Consider the following 26,614-nt stretch of genomic DNA (forward strand, 5'->3'; position numbering starts at 1 on the left):
GTTCTAAATAACATATATATATATATACTCTATTCTCACGTTAAATATTTATTTCACCTCTAAAATTATTTTTTATTAAATTGAGAGTTTATTTAAAAAAATTTTAAATTATGTGAGAGATAGGAATGACAAACAGTGCATACATATCTATATGCTCACCATCTCAATTCAGGGAAAATGACATAGTCATCATGTGAGAATCTGCCTGTGGACCTCCTCTCTGCAGTTCTTCTCTTTCTTCCACCTGTGTAAGTATTCCATGTCCTGAGAAGTTTTGTGTTTATCGTTCCCTTGTTTTTCTTTAAGAAGATTTTACCACCTACACTCTATTTTTGGTTTTTGTGATTTGAAACTTCATATGAATAGATTAAATCACCATATCTTCTTCCACATCTTGACTCTTCACTCAGTATTATTTTTTTTAATTCCATAGATGTTTTTCACAGGTAGCTTTAGTTTACTTTCCACGTGGAATGATTTTCCTTTGCAACAATACACAACTGTCTATCCTTTCTGCTGTTAGTTGATATTTGTGTTGCTCTGGGTTTTCTGCTATGCCATGGTGAATAACTTTGCACATGTCCTCGTACACTAGGGAAGACATTTGTTGAGAGTATGCACTGAGCAAGGGGATTTTGTGCTCATAAATTGTGCATGTCTTTAACTTTATTGACAATATCAAGTCATTGTCCAAAATGTTTGTACTAACTCACAAGCAATTTGTAAGCCTTCCAATTGATATTTATCCTCATCAAAACTTGTCAAAAATTTTGTTTTGTCTCAAAATGGAGAGTGTTAAATGGTGTTTCATTTCCATTTTCATTTCCCTAAATACTAATGAGATTTTGTTGTTGTTGTTGTTAAGTCTATGAGCCATTTGAGTCTTTTTTTAAAAGATGTTCTCCATATATTTTTCATTGGCCCATATGCCTTTTTAAAATTTATTTGTAGGCATTATTTGTATATTCTGAATTCTATTATTTTGTCAGTTAGATGGTTGTCAAAATTACCTCCCAATCTGGGGCTTGTATTTTTACTCTGCTTTTTATGGATTTTTTTAAATGAACAGAAGTTATTAATTTTTATATAAGGGATTTAATCCTTCATTTCTTTGATAATTTGAATTTCTTGTGTTTTGTTACGAAATAGTTTTCTACCTCAAAGTCATAAAAATGTTCTCATACTATTTTATAAAATATATTTTTTTAGTATTGTCTTTTACATTTAAATCTTTAATCTACCTGGAATATATTTTTTATATATGGAGTGAGAAGAGGTTTGTCCAATTTCATATATTTCCATATGAATATTTTTTCAGCACCATGAATTGTAAACTCTGTTCCTTCCCTACTGACTCACATGACCAATTCTATAATAAATCAAGTCTCCACATATTTCAGGGGCTGTGTCAGTTTGATTGATTGATTCTTTCTTTATTTATTTTTGGATTGGTATTATTCTATCTCATGCCAATACTCATACCACCTTAATTACTACAGATTTTTAAATAATGATTTATACATACCAAAGCATTTTCACTCAGTTTATGTTTCTTATTTGGGAATATCTCAGCTATTGGGCTCTTCTAAATAAATGTTAATATCAGCTTGCCAGAGTCATAAAAGGAAGGAAGGAAGGAAGGGAGACAGGAGGGAAAGAAATTCAGATGTGGCTTTTAGGATTGATGTTTCAATAAATTTATAGAACTCTTTAGAGTGTAGTACAATTGCCAGTTTTATAATACTGAGTCTTCCTAATTTCTCTCTATTTACTGGGGTCTTTTAAAACGTCTTTCAAACTTGTTTTATAATTTTCTCACTGTTTTATTACATTTATTGCAAGCTGCTTGAGACTATCATAAACTTTGTTTTTAAAATCATATTTTCAATTATTTGCAGCTGGTGTGTATAAACACAATTGATTTTTGTACATCGATTTTATGTCTAGCAACTTGAGTGCTCTTATTAATGCTAATAATTTCTATGCAGATTGTTGACAGTTTTGTTCTAACAATTTCTACATAGACTGTTTATGGTTTTCTAAGTATACATTCATCTCACAGCAGATAATGAGGGCTGTTCTCCCTCTTTTCTAATGACCAAAAATTATTTTCCTCTTTCTTGCCGCTCTGCGTAGAGTAAGAACTGTTCACAATGGGCATGTTGGTCTTGTTTATGATCCTGGAGAAATGCTTTCCTGAGTTGATCACTGAGGATCACTTTTTCTCTAGGTTTGGCATCCATACCCTTCTATTTTAATTTGCTACAAGTTTTTGTCAGGAATAGATGTTGAAATATTTTTACTGGGTAAGGAATTTTGATATTTCCTATATATTAACCAATCATATTATTTCTCCCCTTTTATACCTTAATTTCATAAATCATTTTTAAAAACTTTCTAACATGAACAGTCTTTTTTGTTTCTTAAGAGTTTATTCATTTATTTTAGGGAGAGAGAGTGTACAAGCAAGGGGGAGGGGCAGAATGAGAAAGAGAAGAAGACTCCTGCTGAGCAGGGAGTCCAACACTGGGGCAAGATCTCAGGACCTGGATCAAGACCTGAGCTGAAGGCAGATGCTTAACCGATTGAGCCACTCAGGCACCCCTAACATGAACAGTCTTGTCATGTTGACTATTGCTGAACACTCTGTAGGATTCGCTCTACTTGATCAAGCACTGGGCTCTCCTTAGGATTTGCCTGACATGGCCATGCTGATAATCTTTAATACATTGCCGGATCTGCTCTGGATTCTTCCCTCAGTGGTGATGAGAGTGGCCTAGAACTTTCTTTCACTGTCTTTGTTGAGTTTCAGTAGTTTCTGTTAGTGTCAGAGAATTAGCTGTAGGGTTACTTCATCATTTATGCTCTGGACAGATTTATGGAAGACCAGAATGATTGTTTTCTTTGTTTGTTTTGTTTTGTTTTGTTTTTGATAATTTGGTAGAAATCTGTTAAACTATCTAATACATACACACACACAAAAACACACACACACACACACACACACACACACACTGATTATGTAACATTTTCCCAAGATATTTCCCTTTAACTGGGTTTTCAAATTTACTGGCATAATGTTCAGAATATCTTCTTAATAACTTGAAAATCCCTTCTGCACCTTCAGTCACACCGTATTTTCAACCCCTAGCTTTATTCAGGAGCTGCAGGCATTTCTGTCTGATCTTGAATTTCTTAACCCTCTACCTGGGTCTTGAACCTCTTGTCCAGAAATTGTCCACGCTCCGGCTGCTTCCAATCTGCTTCTCTAACACCTAACTACTGACTGAAACCTGGATTCCCCGCAGCTTGGCCACGCTGTCTTAAGGATCCCTCTCTATCCATCCTGTGGAGCAGGGCCCTCTTCAAGCTGGACCTTCTCTGAGGCCAAAAGCCCTCTGGATTCAGTCCATGCAGTATCAACACTTTTCTCAGCATCTATTTTGGCTACAGACATAGGTGGTGACCTGCCTTGCTTCATTTTTCTCCCTTTCCTGGACTTCTCCTTCATGACTGCTGAGAGTAGACAAGCATGGCTTAGAAATAAAACTCAATCCTGCTACTATTCATATTCCAAATGATCCTGAAAGTGAGAAGTTTCTAAGAAAATTTATGTCTGGAAAATTAGTGTTTCTTTTATTCTTTCCTTCCTTCCCTCCCTCCCTCCTTTTTTCCCTCCCCCCTCCTTCTCTTCTTCCCTCCCTCCCTCCTTCTTTCCTTCCTTCATTCTTTCCTCTCTTTCTTTCTTTTTTTTTTTGTGGGAGGGGCTGTGAAGCTGCTGAGTGATTTGCTGTAGGGCAATGATCAGCAGAGATTTGAGTTAAATATAGATTCACTTACATTTTGGAATGCTTGGCTCTTTTTTTTAAGATTTTATTTATTTTTTGACAGAGAGGTAGAGAGCACAAGTAGGCAGAGTGGCAGGCAGAGGGAGAGGGAAAAGCAGGCTTCCCACTGAGCAGGGAGCCGGATGTGATGAGGCAGACGCTTAACCGACTGAGCCACCCCTGGAATGCTTGGCTCTTTACAACAATCATTTCAAAATGAGTCAAAAAAGTCATTTGTATTACTACTTTTTATCTTCTTTTAAAAGCTAGTGTACTGTTTAATGTTAGTTGTAGTGCCAAGCAAATCAAGAAATACCTTTATCTTAAGTCTATGAGAATTGAAAGAAGAAAAGGAGAGGGATAAATTTTGGATAAAATTTTGATAAATTTTGACAAAAACCCAGAGATATTTGTGCAATTCTATGTGAAACAATTTATCTTGGTCAATTTTTAAGTTCCTTCTCCTCCAGTGAATACATAGGTCCATGTATTTCTTGAAACATCTTTCAGCCCATTCTTCCTCTAGAGGGGACCATATTGGATCTTTTTTATTAGTCATGGAGGAAAGAGTGTAGGCATATGTTTTCCACGGGTCGGCAGCCTACAAAAATGAAGACATGTATCTCATCCTTCTATATGACATCAGAGTACAAAACAGTATCTGGCACTGGCATAATAGTCTTTAAAGATAACTAAATTGGGATGGCAGATAAAAATCTTCAGGGAGAGCCTTCCAAAGCCCTCTTTTAAGTAGGTGCACTACTTATAAACCTAGCCAAGAAAAAATACAAACATGATTAAAGTATCCCAATTTATAATTATGAAAATGATATTAATCAATCAAGTAATCAGGAGATATTTGACCATAATTGCCTTTGGAAAAAGAACAAGAATGAGCAATTACTAAATCCTTACAATAAATAAAGTCCTTTATATGTTACCACATTTAATTTTCCTCAAAACAATCACACTAAAAAAGGGTAATTATCTCATTTTATGCCAAAGGAAACAAAGTTCGTAAAGGTTAAATAAATTATTCAGAGGCATACCTCTGAAACCCTGTTCCTTTTACATGATACCAGTCCCCCATGGGGCTCACCATTAGGCTGGATTACAGAAGCATGTGCAGGTCTCTTCCTGAGGTTGAACATCTAATTGGGGTGACAGTAATTATCATGTGTAGCAGTAAGTGACAGGAGCTACCCATACCCTGGTTCCAAAGCAGGGAACAAGAATTTGATCAGTATATTCAGGGATGGTATTTGAAATTGAGCCAGAAGATTAGGACTTTGCATACTTGGATTTGCTCTCAAAAGTCTACTATATAGTTTTACAGAAGCAATATTTTAGGACACATTCCATATTCCATAGTATTGTTTCACCTGAGGTACCAAAATTCGCAAAGAACTGTAGACTCAGCCCATTAGTCTCATCATGAATATTGTTTTCCCTTTTCCTTTCCCTTTGCCCCAAAACAGTGTTTGCATAATTGAGGTCTGATCCATTTATTTTATTTTTTTAAAGATTTTATTCATTTATTTGACAGAGAGAGACACAGAGAGAGAGGGTACATAAGCAGGGGGAGTGGGAGATGGAGAAGCAGGCTTCCCGCTGAGCAGGGAGCCCTATGCGGGGCTCAATCCCAGGACCCTGGGACCAAGACCCCAAGCTGAAAGCAGACGCTTAATGACTGAGCCACCCAGGCTCCCCTTAGGTCTGATCCATTTTTGAAAAGAAATGTATCGAAGCATATTTTAAAGATCTATGTTGTAACATAAAACCGTCTGATTCTAATTCAAATATTCATATAATTATGTGTATGCTCTAAATTTCCAGAGATAGCTAATATGAAAAATATTAATATAATCATTTAAAACTTTTTCAAGGGCGCCTGGGTGGCTCAGTTGGTTAAGTGACTGCCTTCGGCTCAGGTCATGATCCTGGAGTCCCGGGATCCAGTCCCACATCAGACTCCCTGCTCAGCAGGGAGTCTGCTTCTCCCTCTGACCCTCTCCCCTCTCATGCTCTCTCTCTATCTCATTCTCTCTCTCAAATAAATAAATAAAATCTTTAAAAAAATAAAAAATAAAACTTTTTCAAATCAAGGGAGAAGGATGTATTCTATCATTTAATTAATGTCCCTATAATTCTGGACTGAGGCTTCTCCCAGTTTCCTATTCTCAAGAGGACTGTTACAGTGATAATTCAAATTCCATTATAGCTATACTGGAAATGGATTGTGGGAGTGTCACCGAGGCCTCACAAAAGTGATTCAATGGCCATCCTTAGAGCTTTCAGAAAAAGGGCTTGATTTTTACATGCTGGTTTCATGTTAGTATCTCTTCAGTAGTATAAAGTTAAAGCACAAAAACTCATGCAGGTCTGTGAGTGGGAACCTGCTGGTCAGGTGAGGCTGGACTCTAGAGGAAAGAGAAGGGCCAGTTCAGGAGCTAAGTTTGTGTGCCATCTTTCTGGTTAAGCCAGTAGACAGAATCTGAGGGTCCAGAGCCATGTTGTATGGGAAGATCCTCAAAAGCCAAGGTAAACTCCTGTGGAGTTCAGAAAGTTCAGGACATCAAAATCCTAGAGGAGAACATAGGCAGTAACCTCTTTAACATCAGCCACAGCAACTTCTTTCAAGATACATCTCCAAAGGCTAGTGAAACAAAAGCAAAAATGAACTTTTGGCACTTCACCAAGATAAAAAGCTTCTGCACAGCAAAAAAAACAGTCAACAAAACAAAGAGGCAACCCACAGAATGGGAGAAGATATTTGCAAATGACACTAGAGATAAAGGGCTGGTATCCAAGATCTATAGAGAACTTCTCAATCTCAACACCCAAAAAACAAATAATCATGTCATAAAATGGGCAGAAGATATGAACAGACACTTCTCTGAGGAAGACATACAAATGGCTAACAGACACATGAAAAAATGTTCATCATCATTAGCCATCAGGAAATTCAAATCAAAGCCACATTGAGGTACCACCTTACACCAGTCAGAATGGCAAAAATTGACAGGGCAAGAAACAACAAATGTTGGAGAGGTTGTGGAGAAAGGGGAACCCTCCAAAGAGTGTGGAGGTGCCTCAAAAAATTAAAAATAGAGCTACCCTATGACTCAGCAATTGCACTCCTGGGTATTTACCTCAAAGATACAGATGTAGTGAAAAGAAGGGCCATATGCACCCCAATGTTCACAGCAACAATGTCCGCAATAGCCAAACTGTGGAAAGAGCCAAGATGGCCTTTAACAGATGAATGGATAAAGAAGATGTGGTCCATATATACAATGGAATATTACTCAGCCATCAGAAAGGATGAATACCCAAATTTTACATCAACATGGATGGGACTGGAGGAGATTATGCTAAGTGAAATAAGTCAAGCAGAGAAAGTCAATTATCAAATGGTTTCACTTATTTGTGGAACATAAGGAATAACATGGAGGACATTAGGAGAAGGAAGGGAAGAATGAAGGGGGGTAAGTTGGAGGGGGAGACGAACCATGAGAGACTATGGACTCTGAGAAACAAACAGGGCTCTAGAGGTGAAGGGGGAGTGGGGATTGGTTAGCCTGGTGATGGGTATTAAGGAGGGCATGTACTGCATGGAGCACTGGGTGTTATATGAAAACAATGAATCATGGAACACTACATCAAAAACTAACTATGCAATGTATGGTGATTAACATAACATAAAAAAAAAAAAAAGGAAACCTCAGAGTTGGCTTTTGGACAGGAGTCTGCTTCTCCCCAGGTTGCCAGTCTCCTGAATAAAGCTCAAATTCCTTTCCCATAAAAAAACAAAAACAAAAACAAAAACTAATGATGTATTGTATGGTGACTAACATAACATAATAAAATTAAATTAAAAAATGAAGGCATTAACTGCTATGGAGAGATTATATTTGAAAAAGAAATAATAAAAAAAAAAGAAAGTTCAGGACAGCAGGAGGACTTATATCTTGAGATGTCACAGAAGACAAAAATTCTAAATATCAGGAGTGTGAAACAAATTAGTTGCTGTGCCAGGAGCAGAGGCAGTAGAGTGGACCTCACTCTAAGTCAGTAATCACTCTCCTTTTACCTCCTCCATGTGTCCAGTTGGCTTTGTAGACCCTGGGTATATAGTTGTGGGTTTGACCAGGATAACTCTAAATTCCAGGTAATAGAATCTCCGAAAGGGACTTGGATGAGGTCTTCCTGAGGAAGTTTTAGTAGTGGACCTTTACATACGCCTACTGATTTAGTTAATTTTTGGTTTGGATATACTCTCACAAGTGTTGTAATAGCACTTGGCAGAGTGTATGTAAAGATCATTTGTATTTTTTCTAAAGATTCCAAGATTCCAAGTTCGGTCAAGATATTGAGGAAAAATGAACAGAATGAATTGAAGGGTCCTGGATTAATTCTGCAGGATGGTAATAAGGTAGTTATTGCTAGCAGTCACTGGACAGATTTAGGCACATCCAAGCTCTGTGACCTTGGGCAAGTTACTTAAATACTCTGAAATTATTTCCTTATTAAACCAGAAAAATAATCCCTAATTCATAATTAGTATTAGGAGGAAGCAATGAGGTAATTAATGTAAATCCCCTGTCACAGTGTGCTGTTGTCTGAATTCCATAAGTAGTGTGTTCTGTTGTAATGCTGGTAGTTACAGCAACTGGAACAGTATACAGATGGCCTATGTTGCAAGGCACTTTGTGATAGGAAAGGAAACTTTATCCGTATAACTTTTCCATGCTGATAATCTTCCCTTCTCTTCATCTATCATTCTTTTTTCTTCCACCATGGGGCGAGACAGCTTTGTCAAGCACTCTCTGTGTGTTAGATAGATTCCAGAGGTCCAAATCAGCCAGTGGGGGCCGTTACATGAAATAGTAAAATGAGATCAAGCTACAAGACAGAGGTCACTTGTGTCCTAGGGCTTTCTTGACCCAAGTGTGGCATCAGAGATCTGGGAGTTTGATCTTGAATCAGGATCTATTCCAGGGAGTAGTACCCCAGGAAATCAAAAGCAGACACCTGGACTGTAATAGGCCACAGAAACCATGAGGATATTGAAATGGGGTTAAGTACTACAGGTAAATGACCAAAGTAGAATTCCATCAGGGTCCAACTGTTTTGAAGGCACAGACACAGCAGGAAAAAAAAAATACTATCCAGTCCAAACATCAGTACAAATTAAACATGAACAAATGACTAAATTTTTTCAACTTGTCAGTATTCATATAGATTCAGTCCAAGTCTGTGTGGCAAATATAGTATTTAGTATCAAATGGCATGCATTCACATTTTCTTAGTACACTAAATTTACTCCCCAATTAAAATTCCATTTAAACAAACCAGAATGCCTTCCTCGCACATCATAGTGACTCTAAGGAACTAGACTTTGTGACCCAGTTCATCAAAATGCACTTGAAAAATTCTGTCTGGAACTCTCAGACCAATGCTATGCATTAAAGGTTTTATTTTTTTCATTCTGTCTTTTCTCTTCCAAGACTTGACTCATAACCACTTGAGATAGAGCTAAAGCTGACAGAGAAACTGAAAATCCTCTGCCTTCTTGCCCGCAGGAAATGCTTGGCAGGAGATTTCCAGGCTGTGCTGTCATCAAAGCTAAACTTAACCTTGTTCAGGAAAAGAACCCTTCACTTTCAAACCAACTCCTTGTCAGACCCATTCAACTTGCAGAGTACAATGTTGGGGGGGCGGAAAGGAAGGAAAAATAGCAATGAATGCATTTCAGTTTGTTTCAGTTTGAGGATATTGAGTCTTGAAATGATGACTTCTCATGTTTTGCAATGACATTAAAGTTAAATGTCTTGGTTCACGGCCACTTACCATTCTCTTCATCTCCATTAATCTTTGCTCACAGTTTTGAAATATACCACTTTCTGTCTTGAGTAATGAAATGAAATTTTCCCAGGGTTATAATTGCTTTCCAGTGTGTCTTTTCTCATGTTATTTGACTGCTAAAGATTTCCTCCAAAATGGGAGATATTTAGTGAACACAGTACAATGTATTTCCCTGCTATTTTTAATCTGTTCATGCATAATTTGAAGGGTGGGGTATGGGGAAAAATGGAAATTGAACTCATCTGACCGTGACAGATTTGCAAACTCTGAATACAACTCAAACTTTATCGATGCTTTTAAATTACAACACCAAATACCTGGACATGTCCATATAACATTTATAGCATTTTCTGTCTTCATAGCTACAGCCAACATTTGCTTAAGAGTCACAATTTTAAGTCAGGATGAGCAAGAAGAGCATTTTATAAGGAAAAGTAGAACATGCTGAAACATTTTGCCTGGAACAAGCTTTTATTTTTAGCCTGTCCCCAAAAAAATCATTATCTAGAGGCCTGAAATGTCTCAAAAAATCATTATATTTGAGTGCCTGGCAGGTCATCTCATAGAGTCCTGCAGGATCAGATCATATTTGGTATCAGATGGGTAAGCTCTCTGGACCACAAAAACAATTGGTAAAATAGATTGTCTATTGGAACCTACCCCTTTCTCTGTATTTGGATGAGCAAACATTTTCTAGAGATGTTTTAACAAATGGCACACCACACTTTGATCCAGTAAATTATATCCAGGATTTTTATTGAGTTATATAAAAGATAGCATTTCCAAAATTGAAATCTGGTAATCTGAGGGGCTCAGAATAATTAATATCTGTCTACATATAATAAATGAAGATTTTCTCTCTACTGCTGTATCTTGGATATGTTTTGTATGAGTGATAGAGTACAGAGGGTAGCAAAGAAAAAAGGGCCAGATTTGAGACTTAGCTCTGAACTCTGCTTGGTTCCCTCCCTTGCAGTGAGAAAATTATTTTTAGAAGAGAATAAACACATAAGGTAGAGCCATCCATCATCAATTAAAGGGAACCAGCTGGTAAGCAGGGACCACTAATGCCAGTTTATTGGCCACCCTTGCCTAGTGTCCATTCTCAAATCCTAAAAGCAATATTAAGTGAGGCCTAGTGATAAAATAAGGGGGATAATCATTGAAAATGGGAAGTATTTTCACTTCAAAAAATTTTAGGATTCAAGTTTATGCATTCTCTAAACATCATTTCCTTACTCAAAATCCATACAGGGGCTTACTGGATAATTATAATGTTATAGTTACCATTAATTGAGCACTTTTATCTGCCAAGCATTATTTTCTCTGTTGCGTGTTCATAAAAATCCTAATTTGTCACAATCTCCCTGTGGAGAATAAGCATCTCCATCACCAGTTTCCAGAGAGGGAAAGGATTTGTCTAAATGTACCAAGTAAGTTTGTAGAACAACCAAATGGACAGGCAAGGTGATGCGACCCACAGCAGTAATGTTTTTATTCTACTTGATACTTCCACATTCATTGGACTTACACAGTCAGGATCCCCTCCATATTTACTGGTCTCCAAACCTTGCTTTCTTTACCAGCAGCATTGGGGTGGTGGGCATGTTTGAGGCTAGAACAAGTACTTTGGAGAGATGTCTTTGTCTTCCCAGCTAACACTTGTGTGTCATTGATAACTGTGCTTCTCACCTGTTAGATGGCCAACTTTATGGCTATCCTACTCACCTGAGACATCTTTTCCCAAAGATTAATTAAAAAGGGTATTTGAAAAATCACACACAGATAAAAATAGTAATGATGATCTTATCAAAGTTCTCTTCAAGCACTCAGTTTTGATTTCACTGCCTTATATGACTTGGGCAAAGTCTTTACTGTTGCCCAGACATTTCCCATTTTAGAAAGCTGCCCAGTTCCTACTCAGATTTTTAATCTGGATTTAAGACTCCCCTTCATTTATCTAAGATTCTATTCAACAAATAATTACTGAACTACTGATCTGTGATCATCACTGTGAAAGGAAATGAGGATAGGAAATATAAGTATAAGACATAAAAGACCCCCAAAGGAGGAAGCACTTCTCTCTGCCTGAAGAGATCAAGGCACACTCTGGGAGCATTTGCATCCTGTGCAGGGAACAGGAGTTGAGGGGTGGGCAAGAGGAAGGTGATGTGGAGGGCATTCAGGACAAAGTCACATATAGAGGGGCACAGAAGTATGCACAGCATGTCCAGAAAGATATCAAGAAATTGGCAATTTCGAGCACAGACTGAGAAATAAGGAGTGCTAGGAGATAAAATAACCAACAGTCTGATTATGAATGGATATAGAGAGGCAAGGAACTAGAATTGTCTGAAAGCATGAGGGAACTAACTACCTCAGGTCAATTTGATGTTTCTTTTTTACTGAACATAGTACTCACTGCTCAGTTCTCTCTTTGGACAACTGATGTGTCATTTTATAACATTATATGACTTGCCATGTGATATGTGTGTGTGTATATGTGTGTGTGTATTATTCCTATGACACTACTTATTATATTTATTGAAAAAGAAGATGAAGAGTGTTAACTCTACTTTGGAAATTATTTTAATGTGTGGAAATTCATCACTGTTTTGCTTGATTTAAATTTGTTAATTTTAGAAACTGATTTGTAAGCTTCCAGGTCTCTAGAATGACAAAGCAGAAAGTCATTGAGACCAGAAACCTTGAAGTTATCCTTTATTCTTACCTCCCTTTCAATGCACCAAGCAATGATGATTCTTATATGATATACCTCAATTTCCTTACTTTTTCTCCATGCCAATTGCCATTGTTTTAGTTCAGGCCCCTATTATCTCTTCTTTACTATTTCCATAGGCCTTGATTGGTTCTCTCCTCTCACTACTCTGCACCCATCCTTACCCCAGACATGCATGCACAAATATGCTCCATTCTCTATGCTGACACCAAAACAAACTTTCCAAAATACAAATTGGGGAGACTTTCTTGCCCAGAGCAGTGTTTTCACATTTTTAAGCTTCTGATCTAAAGGCACAAACATGGCAGGACCATTTTTTAATGTGCTTAATTTTTAAAAAAATAAGTCAAATATAAGGACCAGAAAGAAATCCAAACATTTTCTACAGCCCCATTCTTTGTAATGTTATCTAAGAGTTATGCATCATGTTCCTCTTAAAACTCACTGGTATATGGGCACCTGGGTGGCTCATTTGGTTAAGTGTCTACCATCTGCCATCAGTTCAAGTTGTGATCCTTGGGTCCTGGGATTGAACACAGCATCAGACTCCCTGCTCAGCGGGGAGCCTGCTTCTCCCTTCGCCCCTCCCCTTGCTCATGCTTTTTCTGTCTCTGTCTCTGTCTCTGTCTCTCTGTCTCTCTCTCTTAAATAAGTAAATAAAATTAAAAAAAAAAGACTCACCAGCATAATGGACCAGAGAGCATGATGCCTGGCACATTGTGCTTAAGAACTGTTATTGAATGCAAGAAAAAAAAAAGTGATAAAACTTAGAAAGTGTACTGGGTTTGGTCTTGGAGCATAAGTAATGCATAAACAGAATAGCTCTTGGTACAGAATTATCTCAAGAGCCCTGAAATGCTGACAAAGAAGCAGTGTTAAAACCATCTTGATGGGAAAAGTCTAAAATACATAATAAGTGCAAAAAATGTCATTTTTCAAATGCAATGACTGCAACTGGAGAGGGTGAGCTTGAATCTGAGGTAGAAAGAGTGACAGCAAGTGAAGGAATGAACACATATCTAGCCATGTGCCAACCACTGGGTTAAATATTTTACATGAATTGTCTCTTTTTGTTCTCATAACAAGCCTGTGTATACTTATTATCCCCATTATACATAGAGAAGACTGAGATTAAATAACATCCCAAAGGATGTATAATTAGTAAGCTATGGAGTCAGGATCTGAATTCAGACTGGGCTGGAATCCAATGTCTGGGCTCTTTCCAAATATACTACAGTCTCCAACTGGTCCAGAAAGAACACACACACACACACACACACACACACACACACACACACACACAGAGTCAGATTATGATCTTGAAAGACTACTGATTCTGTCTCTGGGCTGTCATTATTTTTTCATCTAAAAGACCAATAAAGATCAATATTTGTTCACATTATCCATGTTTATCCCATCCACTCATAAATGGTTGGCATCGACCTCATTGGGTTGTGCTGTCAGCCAGCTGGCCAATTTCCAACCCAAGCCTATCTTTTTTAATCAGGCCTTCTCCCTCAATTCCAATGAGCAGATTGATGACACACAGAGATGTTGGTGTTTCCTTTAGAAACTCTGTGCCTATACCCATTAAAGATGAAGAGGGTTTTGCAAATGTCTAAGGATTGATTGATCTGCACTTTAAAATCAGGGTTTTCAGAGTAACCAGAATTTTCAATGTAATTTAGAATTACTTGATGCAGGATCAGGAGTAGCTACTGGAAGTTTAGCTTCATTGTATTCAAAGAAAGAATAAATATCTACTGAAAAAGACACAGCTCCAGAAAATAAAATTGAGCATTGAATTGGCAGAAACACTATCTTCATAATTCTTCATTTGTCTCTATTCTTTCACCTTAATATTCCATGCATAATCCTTTAAGCAATGCACTTTTTAAAATAAAAAGACATAATCTGTACTTTTAATTTTTTAAACCTGTGATCTTATTTTTCCTATTTTCATAATCTTCATTCTATATATCCCACTCATTCAATTTTTAGCTTTACTTAAAAACCTAATAAATTCCAAACCTGATTGACACTGTACTTTGCAATGATGTGTGTGTGTGTGTGTGTGTGTGTGTGCTGTGAGTTGTGTGTAATGTTGATAGGTGTGTTCTATGTGGAGTATTGATAGTTGCAGATGGGAATAGAGGTGTATAGAAAAAAGTTGGATTTAGATTTTTTAATAGGTAAAATTTATTATTTCAAAGTTTCGCTTTTCTTTATCATTTGCTTTTAAGAATAATCTAGTCACCAATATCAGCTTCTCATATTCAAGAAATTTCTAATCCTTTTTATTTATGAATCTTGCCTTTTCTACCCATCAAAGATTTCATGTCTTCTAGCTAAGCCAGCTCCTCTATGAAGCAACATTCATAATCCTAAAGGTTTAATAACTTCAGCATATTTGAATTTAGATACCACAAGTCATGTTTTTGGGGGTCATGGTTCTTGGTCTCTGATGGAAGCTGATCTCAGCAACAGGCTTCTTACTCTTGACTCTCCTGACTGGATCTCAGTTTCTGATTCTCTGACCCCATCAATGACACCCTGACCTTATGCTCAGCTGGGACCTCTTATGTGCTCAAAACACTCTCTTTGTTCCTTCATCTTTGTGATGCCACATCTGGAAGCCAAAGTTGAGGCTAACATACTAGTAGGGCTTGGTGAGAGAAACACGTTGAAAAGAGGGGTTTAAAACTGATGACTGAATGAGGATAGACACAAGTGGTAAACTGGAAAGGTGGTTGCAAAAAATGTAACATGGTGTTCAAAAAACCTGATATGGGACCAAGTAGTGGACAAGCGAGAGGAAAAAAAATGAGTGCAAATCTGAGAGATCTTTCCTTCAACAGTTTATTCAACAAATACTGAACATAAATGTAGTACTGGACACTACGTGCTAGAGTAAAATAATATCCTCGCTCTACCAGATATTTGTATGCTTTACATCACCCCATGATTAGTATGTATATCATATGCCTCACACATGAGGGACTTAAGAAACACTTCTTCAGTTAGATTGAGTCATTGATAAAATCTATTTAAGGTTAGAATAGAAAAATAAAGTGGTCAATTGTGAACCCAATATTCCTAAACTGAGAATCAAAAAAAAAAAATCCATCAGTGGCAGTCTGGGGGTGAAATGGAGTAATATGAGAGGAAAACAACTTAGAAAAACATATTTAGAGGGATATTTTGAGTTTGGGCTAATTATGGGACATTCATGTGGGGACATTCTTAAAAATCCAAGAAGGGCTAAATTCACATAAGACAGTCAAATGGAGGACTCGCCCCTGCCCATCTAGGAGGCATTCCTGCTGTCATTTTTAGGAATTGGAAGCCAATTTTCAAACAGACAATATGCAAAGAATCACACTGACCTTGGTTCAAAGCCCAGCATAGATATTGACTAGAGTGTGAAATAGACTAAAACCCTTGTGGCTGCCTCATCCAAACAGTAGGAATGATGGTTTCTCTCTTGTTGACATCCTAGACAGACAGCTGTGCCAGAGGCTGACACTGCTGCCTTGCTGGTATACTTACTGGGTTTGATTATGACATAGTCCTAGCAAGCCACTTACAATTGAACGACAGTACTTCCAAATCAAATCTAACATAAAATTGTGAATAGAATTGCTTTTAAGGTGGGAAAATATCCCAGAGTTCTCTTGTCAATCCCTAGACAGGACTAGCCTCTCCTCCTAGAAGTTCCTGTAGCCTGCTGGCCCCCATCCATCACCAATCACCAGGGCAGCACAGCAAGTGGAGTGCCCATCTCCCCCGTTTGAGGAATTTGCTCTAATTGCCTTTACTACCTTTAAAGCCTGACAGACACTCAGATGCTGAGAATGCGCCTCAGTTAAGGTTTGTTGATTGAACAAATGAACAATAATCCCTGCCATTTACAGTTGAGGAATCTGAAACAAAGAAAGGTAAAATGAGAGCATGTTCACAGGGAAGGTAGAAGAGAGCCCAGGATTCCTGGATCCCAGGTCAAAGGTCTTTTGCATGGAATTGTTCATAAATATAAGGAGCTTCTTAAAAAATATATATATCTAGGGGCGCCTGGGTGGCTCAGTTGGTTAAGCGACTGCCTTCGGCTCAGGTCATGATCCTGGAGTCCCGGGATCGAGTCCCACATCGGGCTCCCTGCTCAGCAGGGAGTCTGCTTCTCCCTCTGACCCTCTTCCCTCTCGTGCTCTCTCTCATTCTCTCTCTCTCTCAAATAAATAAATAAAATCTTTAAAAAATATATATAGATATCTATATATAGATTATCTTTCAACCCAAAGTAGATGCTTGGTTTCTTGAGCTCAGGAACTGTGTCTTTGACTTTAATTCTGTCTTCCTACAACAAAGAGCACAACCATGTGTATTCAGCAGGTCTTCAAAAGGCAGAGGCTGCATTAAATTGGAGATGGATGTCAGGACAGAGAAAGTTTAACCTTCTTTTCATGACTCATTTTAGAGAGCCATGTTTCTTGTTCTGTTCATTATGAAATAATTTATTTTTTAGGATTTCATGGTGGAAAATGGGGACGGGGTCAGATTCAAGAGTAATATTAGAGTATTTATTTTTGTTGTTTACTAAGTGAAATTATAGGTAACAAGGGGAAAAATAAATGAAGCTAAAAGCATGAGTTGTCACTTCTAAGCACTGTTGTAGTCACTACACAAAATGCATGCTTTATGTCTTTTAAACAAAGTAGGCCATTAAGTGTGCAATGCTAAGAGGAATTTTATCTCACCTATAAATACAAGTGAATCTTTAAAGCTCCAAATCCCCATATACAGACAATTTACTGTGGTAATCAAGATGATACTCACAATTTAACTTTGGGCCATCTGTTACTCTATTGGTAACTTAATAATAATGAATAAAAATATATGTTGGTAACAAAAAATGATACTTAAAGTAGAATCATAAAGAGTTAATGACAATTTCTAAAAAGCTGTGTAAATATCATATTTACTCAAAATTCTCTTTTGTGCATTTACCTTTTAATTAATGATAGAAGACCTTTGGTATATAACTGTACATATATATTAAAGAATGAAAAATCCCCACTTCTTCAGACTGAAAATATCAGGTAAAATGCTTGACTTGAGGAGCCACACAAATATTCATAAAGAAACAAGTCACTTTTCTTTTTCTCTTCTTATTTTTTTAATCCTTCCTTTATTATTTTTTCTTTTTGATATTGAAGGAAGAAATAAGAAGGCAAGAAAAACAGAGAAAACATTCAAATTCTTTTGAAAATCCTAGGCTATTCTTCACTTTTTTTTTTTTCTTCTGTTATCTAGGAGACGCAACTCTGCCCTTCCTTTTGCACAAAGAAAGTTATTCATTAAAACAAGTGTTATGAAAAATAATGTAATAATGATTACCGGACTTATGCAGACATGGCAGGTAACTCTGAGCCAGTGGTCACCATCTGGGAGTAAGGAAATCTGAGCTTTGGTCCAGGCTAGTCCCTCAGTGAACTGAATAATCCTGAGCAGACTCATCATCTCCCTAAACCCTGAGGTCCTCATTTGTAAAGTGAAGGGCTTGAATTTCACCACTTCAGAGGTTCCTTGAGTTTTGGTATCCTCTTAGTCTATGAATGTAAGGCTAAGTCATTTGCAAATAAGAATGGTGTTGTTCAGCAGTTACTGATTAGAAATAGCTGAGCTACTTTCCATCATACTCATAGGCATGGATTTTTATCTGCCTGGGCATGGGGTGGAGTAGGAAGTGGCCTTTACCTTATAAAGGAAAACAGTAAAGATGGCAAAGAGGTTATCTGCTGAGGAAAAATGGAGAATTAATAAGTCACACATGAGTTTGCGTTTTTTAATAATAGCCTTTTAACTTTATCTCCTTTTTGCAAAAAAAAAATCTTTTATTTTTTTAAAGATTTATTTATTTATTTGAGAGAGAGAGAGAGACAGAGCACCCGAGCAAGAGAGGGAGGGGCTGAGGAAGAGGGAGAGAGAAGTGTGGAGTCCAATATGGGGCTTGATCTCAGGACTCTGAGATGATGACCTGAGCCAAAACCAAGAGTCCAACACAACCAACTGAGCCACCCAGGCAACCCTGTGAAATATCTTTTAAAGACAAGCCCCATCCATGGGCTTTTTAAGAGTGTGTTTTGAAAATATTCTACTATGCCAATGCATCCATCAAGTGTGGAAAATGATATTCTAGTAAAATTATGAAGATCTGTCTCAGGTGTGTGTCCTCTTGAAAGCCTGACTTTAGTCCCTTAGTGTGTTTTCCCCAAATTTCAAACATCACTCTGCCCACCTGAGTTTCTTCACCCTTTCCTCTTTCCTCATGTAAATACAGATAAACATCCACTGCACTTTTGGAGGAACTGATTGTTGGATTTAGTGTTGTGCAGACATACTGTCAGAAGGCAGAGATATGAGTGGTGCCTAAAATGTAATGACAACATGGGTTTGCTTATTTAAAGCCTGCAGGAATGGTGGAGCAGATGGTGCTTTGTTTCTTTCCTTCCCAGCCATGTGTTTGGTGTGATGTTGGCCCAGTCTCGGCAAGGCTGCTGATCCACAGAGTGGGAGGACTGCCCCATACAATGTTGTTCTCACTCTCCGGTGATTCTTCACCCCCTCGTTTCCCCTCCATTTCATATTCTTCTTCTCATCTGGCCCTTTGTCAACCTTTAGTGCAAAAGAGCTATTGGTGACATCAATTATTGAGCAGGTATTGTGACATAGAGACAAGGTCTCAGAAATAAAATTGTTGAAAAGGTTGTTCTTGATTATGGCAAATATTACAGACAATTATTATAGTGCTTCCTGGTTTTATTCTGTGCTTTACCCTTTAAAGGGGATTTTCCTCCATATTTTCCCATATCTTCTCATTCTTTTCTAAGATGATTTTGTGGCTGGATGTGTAGAGATGACAGTCTTGATTTTACAGACAAAGGAGATACTGCTTAGTACATATGACTGTATTAAGTGGAGTCACCAAGGCAAGAGAAGAAACCAATCTAGAATGACGAGCTCCTAGCTTTAGCCTTCCTGATAATTTCCACTATTCCTGATGGTCCCAAATCATGAACTAAAATATGTATAAACTGTTCTCATTTATGCTAGATCATTTCTCTTCTGCTTTAAGAATAGGACAGATGTCTAAAAATAATGCACTCTTTTGGATTTAGAATGGTTATACAGGCAAATTCTTAATTCCCAATGACCAGGATTAATTTGATTAGAGGCCTGGTCTATTCTCAATTTAGGTGACATTGAGAAGACAGAGGGAGCTACGTACTAGCTGGGGAGGAGAGGTGTTTCTTCCTTTCCAATTTGAAATTTTCCCATTATTTTCACTTTTAGGGATAGGACAATATTCAACCATGTTATCTAAAAGCCATTCTTGCAATGCATTGAGTCTGTGATGAGAGGAGTCCTGAACAATTTCCTTTGGACCTTCCCTTTAGCACAGATCTTTTACAATGGGTTTACTAATTTCCAAAGTGAAAGCACTGATTCCATAAACTGAGATACAAGGAAGGAACAATTTGGAAGAGGAAATGGCTAGTGGGGAAAATGGCAGTTGGGGTCACGAGGCCAAGAAGCTTTGGAAGCTAATCTCTCCCTGAGGCCAGCAACTTGTGAAAGGGAAGACTGCACAGGGCTGGAGGAGATGGAGCAGATCACTTGCCTAGATGTCTATAGAGTTGGGTCCCCATTTTACTGGCTTGGGTGTAACCCTGGTGAAATTCTCGTAAACCTTCTAATCAGATTTACTTATTATTTATTTATTTATTTATTTATTTATTTATTTATGTATGTATGTATTTATTTATTTATTTATTCTTTCTATTTCTCAAAGGTCTCTGAGCTCTGTGAGGTCTGAGATTCAATTTTACTCAATTCTATCCCCAGTGCTTGTCCAAGATCAAGCATAAAGTATGTCCTTATAAATACTTTTTGGACTGAATTAAATTGAAACAATTCAGTCTCTTCTATTCCTACTTTAGGGGAAACATAGGGTTAGGGGCACAAAGCTCAAATGTCACTGGCAACATCTTAAAAATATCCTAAGGACCTAATAAAAGTGGTAACATTGCATTATACATGCTATATGTTTAAGGAATACTTAAATGCTATAATAAACATGGTACTTAAAAAAATCTTAAACTTGCTTGTGGAGGTGGGTGTCAGATGGGTTGTGAGCTATCAGAAGTAGTGTGAGGAGTGTTACCTGAAATTGGAAGATGGTTTAACTACAGATGCAGAGAGGTGTGGCTCCTAGCATAGCTGCGAAGTCTGATGTGGTGTGGTATTTGATGTGGGCATGTGTACGGGTATAGTGTATTTCCATGGGGCTCAGTTTGACTGAGTTCAGTTTCCTATATTCACCTAATGTTTCCTGATGATGAGAAGGGTATAAGCAAATGTAAGATCTGAATCACATCCAAATTGTTTGCTAATATATAAATAGTGTAACCAATCTGTGTTTCCAAATAAACATACTGGAAGTGTGTATGCACCTCCCCTCACCTGCATCTTATGCCTGGAATAAAGTGGCCCTGAGCTCTGCTTTCTTTCTTTCTTTTTTTTAAAGATTTTATTTATTTATTTGAGAGACATACAGAGAGAGAGAGAGCACAAGTGGGGAAGGAGGGAGAGGGAGAAGCAGACTCCCCTGCTGAGCAGGGAGCCCAATGTGGGGTTTGATCCCAGGACCCTAGGATCATGAACCAAGCAGAAGGCAGACACTTAACCAACTGAGCTACTCAGGCACCCCGTGAGCTCTGCTTTCTATTCGCAGAATGACCATAACTGCAGAGGTGTCCTTGCTATGATTTTTAATGTCATTCCTCTTAGTGAGGATCTGGCTCTATTTTCTGTTTGTCAAATACCTAAAAATATTTTTCAAACATTTGTGTTTGGGGAAAACTCAAAATACACTTTGCCAGTTGATTTTTTAACACATTTAACAAACAAAAATTCAATCCTTATGTTTCTCATTAATTTCCCTGGAGTTAGATGAAATAGTCCTCTCTTAGAATTTTCTAGATAAACAAAGAGCCTCCTATCCAATGTACATTAAAAAAAAAAGAAACAAATCGGTTTTCTTGAGAGACTTTAATACATGAAGTTTACCTTCAAACTGAATGACATAAAATTGTGTTTGAATGAGATATGTCTAGATTCAATGATATCATTTTGCAATGTCCTGAAAAGTCAGTTGTGTACAAAATGGAAAAATAGGAAAAACATGTGGGTACTGTTGTGTGAACTAAGTCCTTCCTTCTTTTCTTCCTTCCTTCCTTCCTTCCTTCCTTCCTTCCTTCCTTCCTTCCTTCCTCCCTCCCTCCCTCCCTCCCTCCCTCCTTCCTTCCTTCCTTCCTTCCTTCCTTCCTTCCTTCCTTCCTTCCTTCCTTCCTTCGTTCCTTCCTTCCTTCCCCATCCATTTCTTTCAACAAACCTTTATTGAAGGGTTATTATGTATCAGATTATTTGCTAAAGTCCCACAAAGAGTGTGCCATTTAGTGTAAGATGCAAACAAATGAATGGTTACAGAACATTTAGATGACCAGTTTTCTATGTGAAGAGCAGGGTCCTGTGCATGAGATTGCATGGTCAGTCTGGAGGAACAGGTCTATGTTGTCAGTTCCACATCTCTCCCCATGACCCCATCCTGTTCCACATTTAGACAACATCAAAGAAACCTTAAAGATCCTACCTGTTACATTAGGGAAGGCTAGAAGGACTGCTTCTGAAATAAATATCAGATTCAATATTGTACAAGATCGAGGACTATTCTCCTTTACTTTGTGGAATAGAAATTAGTTATTAGAATTAGTCTTTCAATTTCCAAAGATTTTCACACAACTGGGAGTGAGACATTCTAAACCATTCTATCCATCTAGATACACCTATGGCAGGAGTCCTCAGGGACTGAGGATGGGAAAACATGTAAACTATTGTATCTTCCCTTCAATAGTCTCCCTTCTTCTAGAATAAGCTCAAAAACCATAAACTTGTTCAAGTGATTGATTAAAGGAGCAGATGATAAACAAATCAGTGAGATTTCTGGCTACGCTATTTTCTAGCGTTGTGACCTTGGATACCCTTCTTAACATCTCTGAAAGCCAGTGTCTCCAACTGTGAAAGAAATTTATACCTGTCTTTCAGGACTGTGAGGAGTAAATGAAATAGCACATGGAAACAAGTGGTACTGGCCTTGTTCAGAGCAGTAGTTAAAAAATGGTGGTGGCTAATGCCATGATTCCTCTCTTTACGGGCTATGTCTTGCTAATAGAATTTGCTTTCTTTCTCTCTTATCGTTATAGACAACTGTGATGACCCGTTAGCATCCCTGCTCTCTCCAATGGCTTTTTCCAGTTCCTCAGACCTCACAGGTACTCATAGCCCAGCTCAACTCAACCGAAGAGTTGGTGAGTAAGGTGACTGAAACTCTAAAGGCAAGCCCTGAATAAGCACAGTGTGGGGAAATGGAAGAAAGAGAGTGCTTCCATTCACTGGGATCGTGTCCAAGAGCACTGTTCAGAAGAAGAATGGGAAGAGAGGGTTAAAATGGAATTAAACCATGTTTCCCTATGCATAATGGATATCAACGTATGCTGGTTCTTATCTCCCCAACCCACAATATTCTTCTCTGATTATTATGAGAGGCCTTTGTGAAATTAAGTTTTTTTAATTGCTTTCTTTTTGTATTTCATGTATCTAACATAAATAGCTACCAAAATATATTATTACAGTAGCATGTTTATAATAAACATGAACTAAATCTACTGATATATTCCCTTCAATAACTTCAAGTAAGAAAATGCAAATAATGTGTAAGCCTACCAGCTAGAGATAGCTGTGGTTAAATGTTGGGTGTGTATCTTTACAACATATGATGGAAGTAAGAGAAGACGACACTTAACTGATTTCTTATGTGAAATGTCTTTAACAAATATAATGTTGGGTATCTAGATAGATATATTTTTAATCAGATTTGGTTGAATTTTATGATATATATATGTGTATGTACACATATACATATATATAGTTGTATAATTGAACTTTTTACTTTTTAAAGATTGTTAAAATTTATTTTTTTACTTTTTGAAGATTATTAACGTCTGATTATATTTGTATGTTTTTATATCTAGGGAACATTATAAACTTTTTTTCAAGTTGAGAAAAAAAATGTATACACAACTTTAAGAGGTATACTGATCTGTTAAGAGTTCATATTAATTAACCCTGACTATATCTTCTCATTGATAATATGAGGCCCATCATATTAGTAAGTTTTCCAGTATTGGCCCATCTTTGCATTCTGGAATAAGCTATAACTGGTCATTGTGTTATGGATATGAAGTGCAGAATGATTTTACTTTTTCTTTTTCTTTTAAAGATTTTATTTATTTATTTGAGAGAGAGAGAATGAGAGATAGAGAGCACAAGAAGGAAGAGGGTCAGAGGGAGAAGCAGACTCCCCGCTGAGCGGGGAGCCCGATGCAGGACTCGATCCCGGGACTTCAGGATCATGACCTGAGCCGAAGGCAGTCGCTTAACCAACTGAGCCACCCAGGCGCCCTGATTTTACTTTTCAACATTTTATTTTTCTAACTTGTTGACATTTTGATTTATAATTTTGAATTTTCATTAATCATGAGGGTGATTTGGAATTTTTGTTTGTACATTTGGTATTTGTTTTGTACTACATTTCACAGGTATTCTGTTATAATGGGATCAGTAATTTAAGTTAGCAAGTTGTATGGTTGTGTTAAGAAAGGAGTTTAAGAATGCTAAAAGAGACTCTTAACTAAGGAAACAAACTGAGGGTTGCTGAAGGGGAGTTAGATGGGGGCATGGAGTAACTGGGTGATGGACATTAAGGAGGGGTATGTGATGTAATGAGCCCTGGGTGTTATATGCCACTGATGAATGACTAAATTCTACCCCTGAAGTTAATAATATACTACATGTTAATTACATTGAATTTAAATAAAACATAAATTTTAAAGAATGTTATTCTAAAGGAAAAAGAATAACCAATCAAAGACCCAGCAGGAAAATATTAATAACAATTGTGTACTAACACTACCTTTTTGCTGAATACCATGGGCCAAGAATTTTATAAAGCATTTCACCTATATTAAGATATTTTTCTTTAGAAAGATACTAAAAGATGAGTAGTATTACCTTTTAATTTCAGATAGGGTTGCTGAGGCTCAGAAAAGTTGTGTAACTTGCTTAAAACCACACAGTTAGGAAGGGGAGATGCTTTGATTCAAATCCAAGTCATTCAAAACCAAGTTTTGCTCCTAACCACCCCATGAGCAAATTGGTTCACTAACACGGGTTAAAAGGGCTATATTAGAAAGAGACTTGGAAACAAATTGGTCAGGGTTCGAGTCCTGTCTATGGCATTTGCTTGCCAACTCTGTGATTGTCTACAAATCACCAACCTCTTCTTGACCTCAGTTCTTTATCTGTAAAGTGGATAAGTAATGCCTGCCTTGACACATTATGTGCAGACGGAGGGAGAATTTCACATTCAAAAGATACTTCTCACTGCAGGTAGAGAGCTGGACTGGAGCAGGGAGGTTCACTTGCCATTTCAGGAAGAAACACAGATTGGAAGATTGTAATATGGTTTCCCGATGGGGCATCCAGGGCCAGAGTTTTTCCAATCCCATCCAACTGTACATTGACAGAAAGTCATTACTGCCTAGTAGCACCTGGGCAGTTTCTGGGGAAGCTCTGAGTCTGATCATATGTCAGTTTGTCCCCTAGTGGACAGATATTGACAGAGCATAGATGTCTCTGCTCCAATTTATTATAATTATCTTGCTCACTAGGGAATCTGTGTGCCTGAGCCCAAGGACAGCATGAGTGTGTGCAGAGATGATGTTGACCTCTCTTTCTTCTCCCAACTAGAGTCTAAATCAGGAAGGCCATGCAGGAAATTCACTCTCAGAAAGTTGAGATACATTGGCCTAGAATTCATCCTCTAGCAAACCTGCCAGGGCTGGCAGCCTCCCCTTCACTCCCTGGGTCCAACCATTGCCCTCAGGGGGAATTTAACACAGCCTCAAGGAGAGGTTCGATCACTGGTTCTCATCCAAGAGCTGTACATTTGAATCACCTGGATAGCTTTATAAGTAACACTGCCTGAGCTCATACCTCAGATATTCTGAATTAATTGTCTGAAATGGGGCCCAAGGGTGGATATTGATGAAGTAAAGAAATACAAGCTTTCCAGCTGATTCTGAAATGCAACAAGAGTTCCAAACTGCTCCGTTGATGAATTCATAAATAAGAAATGCTTCTATTAATGTTTATTGAGCACCTACTATGTGCTAGGCACTCTGTTAGAACTGCAGCACATAGTTGGTAAAAATAGGCACAAATACTATTCGTAAAGAGTTTACATGGATAGTGCAGGGGCGGAGCAAGATGGTGGAGGAGTAGGAGACCTGGATTTCGTCTGGTCTCAGGAATTCAGCTGAATAGGGATCAAACCATTCTGAACACCTACAAACTCAACAGGAGATCGAAGAAAAGAATAGCAACAACTCTCTGAACAGAAAAGCAACCACTTTCTGGAAGGTAGGACGTGTGGAGAAGTGAATCCGAGGCAATATTCAGGAGGATAGACGGCGGGGGAGGGGGCCTCTGTCAGCCACTGCTGGCAAGTGATAGAGCCCTGGAGAACAAAATCTGGAATATTTAGAAGTCTGCTCTGCTGAGGGGCGTTGCTCCAGTGGCTAAGCGGGGGGGGGGGGGGTGGTGGGGGAACCCTCGTGGGACAGTGTGGTCTCAGGACCCTCAGGGTCACAGAAAGACCAGGGATGCCTGAGTGTGGCAGAGCTCCCAGGGATTGGAGCGGGGAAGCCGGCTGCAGAGACAGAGCCGAGGTGTGGGCTGTCAGCTCGGGGTTGACATAAACCGTGGTCCGTGGCACAGTCGGGCCACTGCTTCTCCAGTAGGGACACAACAAGCGGCAGATCTGGGGAGACTCCCCTTCCTCCTGTGGGAGGAACGGCGCGGGAGCGCACCACAGGGATCTGCTGCCTTTGGAGACTCCACATAGGGTCCTATGCCAGAGATAGAAATGCTCGGTCACAGGCCGGGTGAGGACGGACTGTGGCTGGAGACCGGGGAGACAGGAGTGACTGCTTTTCTCTGGGGG

The 26,614-nt window shown here is 38.2% G+C and overlaps 1 protein-coding gene across 1 annotated transcript in view; it reads left to right on the plus strand.

Annotated features, from left to right (window-relative positions):
• Positions 1 to 26,614, plus strand: part of CNTNAP5 (contactin associated protein family member 5) — an 872,890-nt gene that overhangs the window by 154,537 nt on the left and 691,739 nt on the right. Inside the window, exon 2 of the mRNA XM_073885276.1 lies at positions 22,755 to 22,859. Coding sequence (XP_073741377.1) covers positions 22,755 to 22,859 — 105 coding nt within the window. The remainder of the gene's footprint in view (positions 1 to 22,754; positions 22,860 to 26,614) is intronic.

Source organism: Callorhinus ursinus, unplaced genomic scaffold (assembly GCF_003265705.2).
Source record: "Callorhinus ursinus isolate GAN/ISIS: 27379988/994484 unplaced genomic scaffold, GSC_fseal_2.0 scaffold2, whole genome shotgun sequence".
Lineage (NCBI taxonomy): Eukaryota > Metazoa > Chordata > Mammalia > Carnivora > Otariidae > Callorhinus > Callorhinus ursinus.